The sequence below is a fragment of the Rhamphochromis longiceps genome, linkage group LG16, assembly GCF_057381845.1.
Source record: "Rhamphochromis longiceps isolate RC_006_pf linkage group LG16, R_longiceps_female_GT1.1, whole genome shotgun sequence".
NCBI lineage: Eukaryota > Metazoa > Chordata > Actinopteri > Cichliformes > Cichlidae > Rhamphochromis > Rhamphochromis longiceps.
Window position 1 is genome coordinate 39,609,276 of NC_140572.1, and position 15,730 is coordinate 39,625,005.

The window sequence follows — 15,730 nt, forward strand, 5'->3', positions numbered from 1 at the left end:
ATCCTCCTTTTCCGCAGATTTGAAGGATGGGTCGGGTGTGTCCTTCGTGGTCCACTATATCCCAGAATATATAACATATTTTCAGGCGAGAATCTGTGTAAACTTCAAAGATCTGCTGGGTTTATCAAGATATCGCATATTTGCAAAAGTGCTCCGATGTTTTCGGAGACGTCTGTTACCCACCCGCTCAATAGCTAGCAGGGAGCTCGAGGCTCACTAGAGCCGGCTGAAATTAGCTGACTCTGAATTAAATCTGACATTAAAAATATTTCAATTCAGGAGGAAACATTTTCACCGGGAACAAAAACAGCAGGTTAATACGTGGAGATCCTGAAGGCTCCAAAAGTGATCAGATTAGATTTTAAGTATTTGTTCAGTTCTCTTCCAAACCCAGCAGCTGTCAGTTGTAATTTTTAAATGTTTACTAAAATAAAAATAAAAGCGTTATAACATCTTACCTGTTATAATTTTTAATCAGGCATACATGTGTACTATTTTTATTAATAGAGAGATTAAGCTTGTGTTTCGTTCATTTAGTGATTGTGCTTAACTGTATGAAGCTTATTAGACATTATCAAACAGATGACATGTAAGCGACGTGTAGTGCATTTTACCAAAGTGCTTAAGATCATTTTTTAATTATCTTTTTTTCGTTAAAGAAATCAACTACATCATGTATAATTTTTTTCATGTCATGTGTAATTTCCAGTGCAGATATTAATCACAGTTAAATCAAACTCCAGAGCTGTGGTGTCATCAAGTACGCTGGTGTACAGAAATCGCACCGTGTTGCCGAGAACGCGAGTACGGACTCGAGTACTCGCGAATTGAGAAATGGCCTTAATGAAAATGTAACCAAACTGTTTATCAGGGGAAAGTATAGCCTGACATTAGTTGGTAAATTGTTAACTTTTAACCAGCTGTTATTGTTGTCAGCTGTCTGGAAACAGCGGGGTCACGTCCGATCTGCTGATAATAGTCATAATATCAGGAGTAAATGAGCACGTTTATGCACATTTCCACATGTTAGAGACTTCAGCTTGAGGAGGAAGAGGGTGGGATTTGATTAAGGTGCCGGTGGCGTAGTCCCTTTCGTTCATATTCTGGTTTCTTTGGTGAAAGCTTCCCCTTCTCAGATGATCAAACAGGTATGATGCAGGTATGAATCTAGCTGTCCGTCCACAGTATGCAAACATCTACAGTTGCTCTTGTCCTCTGCCTTTGGCGTACTCCAGCCTAAAATGTGATAAGGCTGAGCGGCAGGGTGCAGTATCCAGATATCTTTGCCGCTGTGTTCAGCATGACAGCCTCCACAAACTGGTGCCCGTTTCTATTTTAAGAAGTTAATTCTAAACTTAGCAGTTTGCTGGAAGATGAAATTACAGACTAACATGTAAGTTTCTGAGTACAACATTCTTTTTTTGATTAAATAACTTGAAAAATGACTGATTATATCTTTAATATATTAAAAACTAAAACCAAACCTGTAATATAATGACATAAAATAAAACAAACTTTCCAGTGCACTGTACACAGTTACCAAAGTGCATCACTCTGTGTTAGAATGCATTTCGTTTTCCTTGAACACAGCACAGAAAATCATAAAATAAACGGTTCATTGATTTATTTATTTGGAAGATTTAACTCTCATTTCCTGTGATTGATCACATGCTGCTGACGTCACCCTCGCGTGAACGCGCGGGGGAATCCCCGGTCGGTCGATACTCAGCCCCGTGTGAGCTGGTGTGAGGGCGAGTCCACACACGGGCGTTGCTGAGCTTCGACGTGCAGGGCCCGGGACCCTCAGGTGGGAGGGCAGCGTAACTCACCTGGCTGCACAGGTGAGGTGGGGCTGAGCTGATTCTGAGCTCTGCTGGTAAACACAGTCTGTCCCAGCGGCTGTGAGCGGTGATCAAACACCGTGTGGAGCAGTTGTTGGTGTTTTGTTATCGTTTGTCACGTACAGCTTTAAGAGGCGGAACCGGAAATCCCCCAAGACAGAAGCAGTCTGGGACGGAGACGTCCAGATTATCCAGGACGAGGAAGTGCGTCGGTGTGTGTTTCGATTCTTCAGCTCCAGCCAGCACGTTCGGCCACAGACCGAGGAATGAGGCCGACACCATGCTGCTGATCCTGCTCTGCCTCCACGCCGTCTCCTGGGGTAAGGAGCCGCCGCCGCCGGACAATACCTGCCGAGCTACCGGCTAACAACGGCCTGTAGCCCCGCAGGCTAACCACGGATGAAGCAATATTCTGTGCGTGTGCGTGTGCGCGACAGACAGACAGAGATTTTGTGTTTGAATCACGTTTTCGCTCCGGAGTCAGACTGAACTTTAAAATAACCGATGTTAAAATGTCATTTTCTAATGTCTTCAGTTATTAATGACTCATTCAAGCTGTTTTGTTGTAATCGGCGTCAGGTGTTTCCAGCTGAACACGAAAGGCTGCTGTTACCTGCCAGCTGGGTTTCACCTGTGGATTTAGCGTGGCCGTCACATTCAGGTTCAAATGTCAGAGGTTATCTTAAAACTGATCATCCGGATAAAATACGGAACTCGTTGAGCTCAGACCAGGAAATGTTCGGTTCAGCGCGTCTAACATGAGAAAATGTCCTTTTTCTGTTTGCTGCGACTGTTTCAGGTTAAAAAGGTGAAACAGTCGCAGCTGCTGGAGGCTTAAAGGTTCCTGTGAAACATGGAAGTGGGCTATAAATGTCCAAAGCTCCTGACATGACAGGAAAGGATCTGTGAGGCTTTCAAAGAGTTTATTTCAGGTTATAATCATCACTTCTGTGTTTGTTTAAATCAGCCTGTAAACATGTTTAACCTTCATTATTACTGATGCAATAAATGTTCATTCATCTGTTCACTGTAAACACTTTTGACTCTGACACTCTCAGGCAATAAATAACTGATCTGTCCAATCAGAAAACAGACATGAAAGTGAATAAATGACGTCACCACAAACATCAGGTTCACATCTGTTCAGTTTTTAAAAACGTGCCGTGTGCAGCAGACAGATGTTATTCCTCGTTTTTGAATCTTTGTCCCTCTGAGCTCAGGCGTCGTGGCGTCGATGGTTCCTGCTGTCTCTTTAATAAATCATCTGAGGCCGTGATCACATGAATAACAATAATCTGGATTATGCAGGGATTTCTCTGGTTTGCTTTCTTCACCTTTGCAGTCGCGTCTCAGGCGCCGCCGCCTCCACAGAATGTCCAGGTGGAGAAGGGTCAGCTGACGTGGACTCCAGGGGAGCCGGACGTTACCTACACTGTGAATTACCGCAGGTGAGCCCTCACAGCCAGGGAAGGTGCTCTGTTTTAAGGTGGAGCTTCCTTTTATATCGTCGCGGCCGTTGGTGGCGAGAGGTCAGCTGATGACATTTTATTTACTCCATCGTTCTCACAGTTTCACATGAAAGCCGCCATCAGAGAGCAGCAGGCTGAGTGTAGTGTCACTGTCACAGATTCTAATCCACAGTGGGCTGGTAAAATGTTTAGGAAGAGGTCAGAGGTCAGCAAAGCTCCTGCTTCAAAGCAACGAGTGATTGGGTTTCACAGCAGAGAGAACGCTGAGCAGATGTTTTCTCTGACTCGTTTCTGTTCCTCATCCTCAGATTTAACTCTGATAAATGGGAAGCTCTTCCAGCCTGCATCCAGACGCCTTTCCATTCCTGCAACATATCAGCGATTGGGCCGCGCGACACTAACGACTCGCCCGAGAACAGCTGCGTGACGCTGCGTGTGCGGGCCGAGAGACGGGGGCTGAGATCTGAGGGTGTTAACGCCTGCAGCAGATACGGTGAGAAACCTCAGATATGTGTCAGCGCTGTCTGTGGGTGAAGCTGTGAGACTCGAGGTGTTAACCATCCTGACCACAGTGTGAACCACGAGCTGCTGCTGTGCTGACGCTCGCTCTGCTCTTCCAGGTGACGTCTGCACGCCTCCGTTAAGCATTTTGACCCGGCCTGGATCACTCACCGTATTCCTTAACGATGACCACGAGCTGGCGAAGGAACACGCCAACAATGCCAAGCACAGGATTTACTTTGGCAGAGAGGGAGAGAGTCCTCTGCAGGTGAGAACACGGAGTGATTCCTCCAGGTGTTTATGCTCACCTGATGTTGGGTGGTATCTGCTCCTTTGTGTAAAGAGGAGCAGGATGAGTCCTGCCAGAGCTACAAAATGACTTCTGGCAGCACATTAGTGTGAATGTGTTTGACCAAACGACCAGAAACAGACTTCATTCTGGTTCCACAGAAGAGGGGCCTGAAAACTGAAGGCTCTGCCTCCCATTCTACTTTTAAATACTCTAGGAACAACAAGTAGGCCTGCAGAGCGAGAGCGAAGTGCTCTAATAGGGTGATATGGTACTACAAGGTCATCAAGATAAGATGGGGCCTGATTATTTAAGACCTTGTATGTGAGGAGCAGGATTTTGAATTCTGGATTTAACAGGAAGCCAAAACAGGAGAAATCTGCTCTCTCTTTCTAGTCCCTGTCAGGACTCTTGCTGCAGCATTTTGGATTAGCTGAAGGCTTTTCAGGGAGTTTTTAGGACTTCCTGATAATAATGAATTACAGTCGTCCAGCCTGGAAGTAATAAATGCATGAACTAGTTTTTCAGCGTCACTCTGAGACAGGATATTTCTAACTTTAGAGATGTTGCACAAATGGAAGAACGCAGTCTTACATATTTGTTTAATATGTGCATTGAAGAATGTCCCTTGCTGGGCTCTGTAGTTTTTAGTGTTCTTTTAATTCCTTTGAGCAGTTTTTTTTTAATTATTATTATTCATGCCAGTGTGCTTGCTGATACAGCCACATGTGTCTGTCAGTGGTCAGTGTGTGCAGGCAGGTCCAAGCATATTTGGACAGTTTGCCTCTGCACCAACAGACAGTCTGCACAAACTGTTTCAGAATTACAGCTATTTTTACACAGTTCCCATTTTCAGAAGCTCAAAGTGACTGAGAAGCAGTTTCGTGTCCAGATGAATCCTGCGCCTTCATTTTTAGGACTAAACTCAATTCAATTTTCAATTCAATTTTCAATTCAATTTTATTTATATAGCGCCAAATCACAACAAAAGTCGCCTCAAGGCGCTTCATAGATACAGAGAAAAACCCAACAGTCATATGACCCCCTATGAGCAAGCACTTTGGCGACAGTGGGAAGGAAAAACTCCCTTTTAACAGGAAGAAACCTCCAGCAGAACCAGGCTCAGGGAAGCCAGAGAGCCACAAACGGGCAGCAGCTGCAGTGAAGCCCTGAAGCAGCATGTGGTCATGGGTCCATGGAGGGATAAACATCTGCTCTTATCAATGTTAAGCTGCACAGCTGGGTTACTTTCCGTGGAGCTCTGACAGTCTGATAATTCAGCTGGATACAGGAGAAGACGAGCAGAAGCAAACACTTCAGTTTAATTCACTCACACTGTGTGTGTGTGTGTGTGTGTGTGTGTGTGTGTGTGTGTGTGTGTGTGTGTGTGTCATTGTCTTCATCAGAAGTATGAAGACACCATAGACTCCAGGACCATTGAAGACCTGGAGGAGGGGCAGCGGTACTGTGTTCAGGTGGCCTATACGGTCCACGGGGACCTCGTGGAACCACGCAGCTGCATCCAGTGTGAGGTCATCCCTGCATCAGGTAAGCTGCTCTTCTTGGTGTAACGTTCCTTTAACGCGCTCCGACTCCAACCAGAGACACAGATGTAAACGACTCCGCTGCTTTTGAATCAGCTGAAGGTTTTAAAGCTGCAGCAGTAAACTCACTGCGTCTGTTTTCTCAGAACACGTGAACAGGACGCCGATGATCGTGGGGCTGCTCGTCGGCATCGTGGTCCTCGCCATCATCATTCTTACATTGGGATACCTCGGGTTTTTCCAAACTGAGAAAATCAAACGCTGCCTGGAGCCACATAAATATGAAATCCCGCCGGTAAGACCAACACTGCTGCACACACTCACCACACAGACACTGGTGGGCGCTGTATCTACTCAGAGCGTGTCAGCGAGTAAAAGAGCTGATTTTGAAAGTGTTCGCTTCACGATCAGTGTGTAAGACCGACGTGGTTCTTCATGGTGACTGGTGAGTCGCTGAACTGTCCAATGGTGTTAACAGAGCCGTCAGTCCAGCAAAGTTAGAGCCAAAGTTAGATGGGTTTAATTTTGTACTTGTTTGGTCGAGTGTGTGAGACAGACACGGTTAGAGTGGGGAAAAGGCCGTCCTGTGTTTCCCACTATTGTGTTTTTTATTTGAATAATTTGTTTGTTTTTAAGCAGGCTGCTGCCGTTCTTTTGTTCTGTTATGTGTTTGAGTAAACGAATCGCTGCATTTGTTCGCAGCTGGAAGAGTTAAAACCGCTTCTCTGAGCTTCGACCAACATTATTAGCAGACGTACTCATGGGCAGATAAATGACTGTTGTAAAAACAATCGGTGAAAGGCTCAGCCAATCGCCCATCGTTAGTCTTCACTGCCTCTGAGGTTCCTGTGTCTTCTCCTCCTTCAGAATCTGTTTCGTGGGGAATTTGAAGTCCGACCATTTACTCCCATCGTAGAGCGCTATGACGACCTCCAGATCTCTCACGGTAACTACGAGCCCAGATCAGCACTCAGCCCTCCCACCGCTGCTTCCTGAACTCTTGGAGAGGCTCCGCCCACTCACAGAGACTCCACTCAGTTTACCAGCAGAGGCGACTGAGTCGCTCACCTGCTCCAGGTGATCTAACCGTGCACCATCTGGATTATTTACCTGTGAGCACCTGATCTCAGAACATTTGTGAACTACTCCCATGAGGACAGTGGGTGGAGTAAAACCAGGATGGAGCGCAGCGAGCAGCTTCCTGACACTAATTTTAACCACTGCGCGCTAACAACCATCGCAGCAGAGAAGCGGGTCACTCTAGCATTAACCAAGTATCGTTTCTGAATGGCCACGCCTCCCTGAATGTTCTCCACGCTGCCGCTGCTTCAAACCTCCGATGACAAAAAATAGTAGAAAAACAGGAACTGCAAACACGTCTGCGTGCTCTTTCTCAAACTTCCTACAGTCCTGTTTAACTCTGAGAGTTAGTTCCTTTATTAATAACTGTCGGTGAGAGCGTTCCTGGGCAGGTGGGAATAACACGCTCACTGCTGGATCTGACTGGCTGCGGTAAGAGGACAGTTGTGGCCAACACTTCCTGTTTCAGTGAAATAGGAAGTGTCGCATGCGCCTGTAACATGAACACTGTTGGGTAAATGTTTGTCTACGGGAAATTTTCATGTAATTTTTTTTGGGGGGGCGGGGACACAGGAAGCCCCTCCTCCCTGCAGAGGTCAACTCCCCGTCCTTCTGAATAAGCGGAGTTCACCTTAATAAAATGTCTGAGTCACTGGTGAGGCTGAGTCATTGCTTCCAGTAAACAGCAAGTTAAAGGTTACAGTAACAAACAAAGCAGCAGCTCACAGCCACGCCCACAACACTTTTTATTGTTTCAGGAACGACTGAAGCAGCCGAGATTTTTAACTTTAATACTGAAAAATCATCAACACACATCGTAGTCACAAACAGGAAGTTCAGGAACAAAAAACGTCCTTTTATAATCCAGTGTCAGACGGAGACGAGACAGCAAATGTGCTTCCAGCTATAAATTAGCCCCGCCCCCTTGAAGTGTCAGCCTGGAAGATTTTCATTAAAAATACATGTAACAATCACAGACTTTTAATTTGGAGGAGTCACAGGAAGTACAATCTGGAAACCAATCAGGTACAGTCTGAGGTAAAATTTTTTTTATCTAAAACGGTCCAGAGTGAGCGTGACCTGATGGACGAGGTGAAACGTGTGTGTGTGTCACCTGTGGCGGCTACACATCGCTCCGCTCGACTGTGCTACATCCAACCACAGCAGGACGGGGCCGGTTTGCTCAGCTATTTGTTTACGGCTTCTCGTCAGAGCGAGAGGCGAGTCTCACATCCAGCTGTTTACGGCTAACATGTGACTATTAGCATTTAATCAACAGGAAGTGAGGCTGAAATCTCCCAGAGTGACACTTTAACAGTAAGACCGGCGGTCCTGCCCGCCAGCAGGAATTCCCTCATTTTACAAAACACACTGAGACTGACACAGAGAAGTGAAACATGACAGAACTATATTTACACGTGTGTGTGCGCGTGTGTGTGCGTGTGTGTGTGTGTGTGTGTGTGTGTGTGTGTGTGCGTGCGTGTGCGCGTGTGTGTGTGCGTGCGTGTGTGTGTGCGTGCGTGTGCGTGCGTGTGTGTGTGTGTGTGCGCGCGCGCAGCAGCACTGATTGGTCTCCATTTAAAAAGCAACAATACTAAAACTGTTTTTACAGCTTCGATTAAAACAGCAGAATACAAAACATCTGAAGGCCGTGTGTGTGTGTGTGTGTGTGTGTGTGTGCGTGCGTGTGCGCGTGTGTGTGTGTGTGTGTGGGTGTGTGTGTGTGTGCGCGTGTGTGTGCGTGCGTGTGTGTGTGTGTGCGCGCGCAGCAGCACTGATTGGTCTCCATTTAAAAAGCAACAATACTAAAACTGTTTTTACAGCTTCGATTAAAACAGCAGAATACAAAACATCTGAAGGCCGTGTGTGTGTGTGTGTGTGTGTGTGCACGGGTATTAACATCTTAATGGGGACCAACATTTGGTAGTATACTATACTTGTGGGGACAAGCAGCCCTCATGGGGACCAAAATACCAGGCCCCAGTTTGAAGGCATTTTTGAGACTCAACTAGGTTATGATTTGGTTTAGGGTCAGGCGTTCATTTTTGATGGTTAGGGTAAACGGCTAGGGAAAGCATTATGTCAATGAGATGTCCCCACAAGGATATAAATACACGTGTGTGTGTGTGTGTGTGTGTGTGTCTGTAGAGACGTCTTAACCCCATAAATCTTCAGTGCGGCCAAACTTGTAGATCAGAGTGCTGCAGAGAGAGAAGACAGTGATGTCACAGTGATGTCACACACTGAGCAGACAGATCCAAACTCACAGCTCAGCTCCACAGTGCTGTGATGTTTGGAGGCTAATGAAGCTCTCTGTCATGTAATAGCTGTGTCACTACCGGAAACCCGATCGGTACCCCGCATGCGCCAAAGGTGTCTACTTCCGGTCGAAGCGTTTTACGATAGTTACAGGTCAGAGTATCTGTTGTTAAGAATAACAAGCATCTGTTAAAATGTTTCCAATAATGAAACATGTCAATATAATGTAGACAAAAATAAAAAGAGTTACGGATCAGGGCTCCCCGATCCGTACTGCGCATGTGCAGATGTTTTCTTCTTCTTCTTCTGTTCGTTTAATGGCAGTTTACTCCCCAGTGTACGAGGATACCGCCACCTGCTGACCGAGCGAATGAACCGTATTGTAAACTGAATTAGCGTCATTACAACCGTGGCCTCAATCTGATGTAGTGATAGTCGAGCGTGTTTATGCTCGTCTGTGAAGAGGATTGTTGGAATAGTGATGATGATGTTCGCCATCACTGTCAGTTGTCAGTAAACACTTCATGTGGCTGATGAATCTTCGCGTGACACATTATAAAGTCTGTATTATTAACTCTGTAATTAAGATAAGATAAGATGACCTTTATTAGTCCCACAGGTGGGAAATTTGTTTTGTTACAGCAAAAGTAATACAAGTAGCAAAATTAGGCGCCATTCTTCTTATTTTACGGCGCTGTTGCTCAATCGGGGGACGCTCTCTGTTGAGGAGAAAAGCATGAATTTGTTTGTAAACGGATTATCCATTGTTTAAATGTCCCGGTAGTTGAAAAGGAGGAAGAGCTGTTGAGAAATGCTAGGAGCTAACTGGGCGCTAACCGTATCATTCAACTATGTCGCAATGTTGGCAAAGAGAGGAAGTGACGTAAGATTTGCGCATGCGGGGTACCGATCGGGTTTCCGGTACGGATCGGGTAGCGACAAGCTACACAGCTGTGGTTAAACTAACATGAGCACAAGGCAGGTGGAGGTGAAACATGATGGTCCTGATGGACTGAGACAAACTCCAACCACGACAGGGTGTGAATCAATCATTAATCTGCAGCAGGTTAGAAAACAAACACTCATTCAGAGCTGGAAACCCCTCCCTGAGAAATCTGGTATTTACAGTCTGTGTGGATGTTAAAGCTTCTTTTCACGCTCGTATCCATCCACCCGCCTTTAGTTCTTCTTTCTGCATCAGTTAGTGGAACAGAAAGGGGCCTGAATGGGTTAAACTGAGCCAGGCTTTCCTGGCAGGAGCTCCCGCCCATTACGGGAAATAAGATGCAACAGGTTTCATGTAATGTGTCGCAACGCTGCAGGAAGCACATATTTGGCACCAAGCTGGTTAATTACAACAGGCCTGTGCGCCGTTTCAGCTGCTTCAGTGTCAGCGCTGCTGCTTTTCACTCACCTAAAAAAGATGAAGGCGTTCTGAAAGAACACAGCCATCCCCGGAGCCACTTCTTTCTCTGCGGGAACACAGCGACATGTTATCAGTCACATCAGGTTTCACTGTGACTGAGCATGCTCAGAGAGAGCCGACTCCCTGCGCAGGTCTAAGGAAGTCAGATTAAAATCATTTGTTGTATTTTTAGACTCCACAGTGTAATAACCACAAGGCTTTTCTTCTGCTGCTCACACAGCAAGCGCAGCAGGGTGAAGACTGCAGCGCATGGACCTGCTGCAGGAGCAAAGCTGAATTTAAAATAAGACTCCCTGATCCATCGTTTCAGGATCAAATCCGACCAACTACCAGGTCTACGCTGCAACCTCAAACACCCTGCTGTGGTCACGTGTGAGAGGCCACAAACTGCACCCGCTGGAGGTGAAATGAACCGAGGGCTGTCCCTGAGTGCTACCTGCGCCTCAGTCACGAGAACAATGAGCAGTTTGAACCTTGTGTGGTTTGTAGTGATTCACTGAGGTTTGCTTTCGGTTCGTGTGGATTTTTTCTGTGTGAAACGAGACCAAACCACAGGAAAAAGCTCCAAGTTTCCAAAACGGTCATGTGATTCAGAGCAGAAGAAAACACCATGAAGCAGCTGATAAAGGCCAGCAGTGACTTCGCGCTCCAAACCATAACATACTCTCTGACTTTGTCCAGGCTGAGCTGTTATTAACTTAAAGGTATAACTTCTGGTTTTCCCTCCAGCCTTCTGATCATTTCCAGGTTTGCATGTTTGACCAGCAAGGACAGACTGAGGGGAGAAACTCACTCGGCACTACGTAGCCTCCAAACAGGATCCAGATGGAGCCGATGAGCGAGCCGAACATCATCATGAAGCCGATGAAGAGCCAGAGACGAGCTCCTGCAATCGCAGACACATGCAGTACAATTACATATGAGCAGTGCTGTGTCTGCTGTGTTTGTCCATCCTGACGGCTGTGCAAAGGGCAGGATTCACACCGCCGTCAGATATACGTTTTTTTAAAATATCATTTTAGCTTTTATTGGCTAGATACAGCGAAGAGAGACAGGGTTAGGGTAACCCTAACCCACGCCGGCATGTGGTCTGTGCACCCACTGAGCTACACCACATATTAGTCTCTTTACAGCCACACAGACAGCTGAGGCTCTGCACTTTACTCTTAACATCTGCCTCACGTGTGTGTTTCTCACACCTCTGAGCGCCACAGCAGATCCCTGACAGGTGACAAACACTCACCTGTCCGGCCCATGCAGCCTTCTCCGTACGTGTCCCCCCTCACCTGGCCGTTGGAAACTGCATTAATCCTGAGAATGAACACAGAGTCACATAGAGGAGTCTGAGCGCTTCATGCTGCTCACACTGCAGACATAAACAGGAAGTGATCACATGATGTTTCAGAGTCTCTGCTTTGTTTTTGACCTTTGTTGATTCACATTTGACTGCAGCACCAGTTTCCAAGCACACCGTGAAATCTGGCAGGTCTGTAACTTCCTCGGAGTCTGAGGTCAAACCTGTCTGACACCAGCTCAGCTCATTAACAGCATCGAGGTCAGAATAACAACAGACTGAATGATTCTGCAGTTTGGCTGCTCTCCTGTCACATCGTGAAAGGTTTTGGTTCCTCTTTGGTGAAAGAAGAGTTCTAAGTAATGAGGCATCATCAGAGGTCACAATTTGTCCTTTCAAAGCCTCGCTGAGATGTTTAAGCTGAAATTACATTTCACTGCAGGAGGAAACCATATAAAGCAGCTGCTTGTAAAGAGGCTGTGAGGCACATGAACAAACCCAAGCAAATCTTACATGTGTTTTCATGTGGATAACTCTCCCCCACCCGCCCGCGCCTCAATGGTCTAACAACTCTGAAAGCATGTACGGTATGAAAGCAACGTTTCACACTTACATGAAGAAAGCGATGGTGGAAAAGACGCCACAGGTGTGGAAGGCGTGGTTCATCTGCTCCTGGGTTGGATACGCCACAGCGGCGTCGATCATGATCCACCAGCCGGTGAAGAACTAAAAGAAGAGAACGTGCACAGCGAGACGTGACGTTTCTAAAGGTTTTACTTCCTGTCCATCCTTAGCAGACATCCGTGCTGTCACTAATGTCTGAGTGTTTACAGATCATGGGGTGGCTGCAGCTCAGCTCATCTGGCTGCTCCAGTCTGCATACCAAATATCCTTGGAAAGATACTAAACCTCACTGCTCTCCGATGGATGAATGTGTGTGAATGTTGGATAGAAAGCAAAGCAAAAAGTGTTTGTGTGAATGAGGCTTTGATTGATCAGATGTGTCTTAGCTGGACTGGTTTTTACATCAGACTATCACAGCAAACTTCTGGATTATTAACAGTCATGTTTGAGGTAAACACAGATTATGGCATTGTTCTGGGACAAACGGGAAACAGATCGCGTGAAGCGGAATATTTACAGCTCCAATAAGACCTCCACCATTCACCAACCTCCCAGCGGCGAACATTTATCTTATCGGAGATTTCAAACAGACTCCGCCCCTCTCTGCCTCACACTAACCAGAACTCCGGCCACGATGGAGGCCACGGCATTCCTCCTCTCGCCCCAGTCGATGCATTCACACTCGGGCCAGCGGAAGTTATCCAAAAAGCCGGCCATCCTCCTCCTCCGCCTTCTTCTTCTTCAGTTGTCCTGACAGGCGAGTCTGCCGCCCCCTCAGCAGCTGCTCACACTCTGTGAAAGGCGCCTTTAAAACAAACACAGGCCGTTAACAGCGTCCTGCAGCGGGTGAAGGACGTCTGGACCTGAAGATTCAACCAGAACCAACGGACATTGATTTTCACCACATCTGCTACAAACTGTCAGAAATATGAGGACACATCGTCATTCAGAAGGTTTTTTTTTCCATTTTAATCGCAGAAGAACGTTTTGAAAAATAAACAGACGGGAGAAACAGATCCATGTTTCTACCTGGGTTTAGCTCACTGTCACGCATCAGCTTACAGACTCAGCAGTAGGGCTGCACGATTAATCGTTAGAAAATCGCGATCTCGATTCATACTTATGTGCGATCTCATTTCCAAATGACAACGATTTAAAGACGATTGTACCGCATTTTGATCCGGGACGTAATCTGCATGAAAACAAGCGCTCACTCTTCCTGCTCAACAAATGACAAGGGCGGAGCCTTATACCACGTGATACAGAAGGTGTGATGCTAAAATTAGCAGGAAAAAACAACGGAGAGCACGTCAGGGATGACGAGAAAGTGACAGGAGAAAATCCGTCCCGGTCAACCACCCAAACACCAATAACGGGAACCTTACACAGCGCTTCCCTATACCCGTCGACCTCCCACAGGCACAAAGACATTACGGAGGCTATCACTTATCACCTGACCAAAGATATGGCTCCATCAACACTGTGCAAAACGAGGGATTTAGGAAAATGATCAACACCCTAGACAAACGCTACACAGTGCCGTCCCGCAACTATTTTTCTATTGTTGCACTACCTGCTCTGTACACGCAGCGTCGAGCAACGGTGGAGACGGAATTTCAAGCAGTACAACATTTTGCAGCAACAACAAAACGTGAGACATTTGTTGTTTTTATGTTTATTTATTGTTTTTATGTTCAGTCTCAACTGTTACTAAGTTGATGTGCAGTTAATAAGTGCAATAAATATTTATACTGGAAAAGAGAATCGTGATCTCAATTCTAAGCAAAAAATCGTGATTCTCATTTTATGCAAAATCGTGCAGCCCTACTCAGCAGCAGGTCAGAATCACACAGAACAACATTTAGACATTTCCTCCAACAGCACGTGATCAGATGATCACAAGTTCAGTCTGAGATTCACAGCCGGGGTTCTTTCACTGCTCTCAGGAAAAAGCTTCTGAACATTACCTCCTCCTGACCAGGTGCAGGTTATGACCAGGTAAGGTGTTGAGCATCCGTTACCATGGTGACTTAGTGGGTAAAAAGAGAGGCCCAATTTTAGGAGTGTCACCTGTCCCGGCTCCAACACTGAGATGCTTCAGTGATGGACTGAAGCTGCAGATGCTGACCTGCTAACACCTGCTCACCAGTTTCCTGCAGGAACCTGATTATTTTACTGTTTCTTTATTTTTTAACAAGCCATTTCGTGATATAATTACTTTATTTTGACTTATTATTCTTTTTCAGTCTGAGATCTTTTACATTTAAAGGAGCTTCTTTTGTGGTCTTTTAGAATTTAATTGGTATTTTATAACTTTACACTGTAGTTCAGCTTTTTATTTCTTTCACAGTTATTGAGGTCTGTTTTGTTCCGGCTGGTTCACTTGTTCTCATGTACATATTTAAAGCGCAGGTGTATCCGCAGGGCGGGGGCTAACTGTTAGCTCCACCGCAGCACAGGCGTAGCTGCTCCGTCAGCCTCCTGCAGGTGTGCGGATTCCCACACCGTCAGGGTTGTCAACACCTGTCTGTTCTTCGCTCCCTGCTGGATTAATAACCGTACACCTGTCCTGTGACGGTCACAGCTCACCGAGCATTTGTTCCACCGAGCAAACGGGAGCTAACGGAGGCTAACGCTAACTGCTCGTAACCCGCCTCGTTTCCCGCTTTATTCCTTCAAGTAACATCTGAAGCAGCGCGTTAGTCGCACCTGCCTGCGAGCCTCCCAGCTGTCTGAAAACTCACCTGATATCAATCACCCCCATGAAACAGAGCCGCGCAACAACGTTTTTCACTTTCCATTTACGGCACAGCCCCTCGTCTGCGGCTTCATTTCCGGGAGCCTCACGGGCTCTGCGGCACACTGCTGCCTCCTGCGGTCAGGACCAGGCTCTGCATCCTGTAAAGTCACTAACTTTAGCAGTAGTGAAGCGCTGTATGCTGGCAAACAAATACCACGTATACACACATGTGATGAACGATTCCCCAAGGCTGGGGAGGCCGTTTATAAAGAATAATTATATAACCATATAAAAATATATTTTTACATAAAATGTTTTAAATTAAAAATCTTTACACATAGGGAGGTTTTTGCATTTCATTCATTCATCTTTATTTCCCATCAGCATATCGATCTGCATTCACTCACACTTCAGTCCAGCACAGATGAAAGATGTCTCAGGTCTTATCTGTGAGACCCGTGTGGTGAGCACCATAAACACAGCAGCCTTCTTAATATGTTTTGTTCTATAAGCTGGTTTGTTGTCCATGAACTAAAAATGAGAGAGAAGAGTAGAACAGCAACGGCATTATCACATGTGGCCACAGTAAGTGTCCAGTAGGTGTCGCTGTTTTCACTGAGTCTTCTCTGAGCTGGACTCATGTTGCTGCCTTGCTTTGATGTT

General features: G+C 46.1%; 2 protein-coding genes across 2 annotated transcripts; one reads left to right on the forward strand and one right to left on the reverse strand.

The window, feature by feature from the left end:
• The first annotated feature begins 1,715 nt into the window (after positions 1 to 1,715).
• On the forward strand, positions 1,716 to 6,713 carry LOC146651689 (uncharacterized). Its single transcript, XM_085384771.1, has 7 exons — positions 1,716 to 2,161; positions 3,184 to 3,289; positions 3,619 to 3,803; positions 3,931 to 4,079; positions 5,507 to 5,648; positions 5,791 to 5,939; positions 6,512 to 6,713. The coding sequence occupies exons 1-7, from the start codon at positions 2,122 to 2,124 to the stop codon at positions 6,638 to 6,640; spliced, it is 900 nt and encodes a 299-aa protein (XP_085240897.1). The 5' UTR covers positions 1,716 to 2,121; the 3' UTR covers positions 6,641 to 6,713.
• Positions 6,714 to 7,446: 733 nt separating this feature from the next.
• LOC146651690 (transmembrane protein 50B) lies at positions 7,447 to 15,184 on the reverse strand. The gene is made up of 7 exons (XM_085384776.1): positions 15,072 to 15,184; positions 12,946 to 13,132; positions 12,317 to 12,429; positions 11,653 to 11,720; positions 11,203 to 11,295; positions 10,398 to 10,455; positions 7,447 to 8,925 (listed from the first exon to the last, which is right to left on the reverse strand). The coding sequence occupies exons 2-7, from the start codon at positions 13,042 to 13,044 to the stop codon at positions 8,880 to 8,882; spliced, it is 477 nt and encodes a 158-aa protein (XP_085240902.1). The 5' UTR covers positions 13,045 to 13,132; positions 15,072 to 15,184; the 3' UTR covers positions 7,447 to 8,879.
• Positions 15,185 to 15,730: the final 546 nt, after the last annotated feature.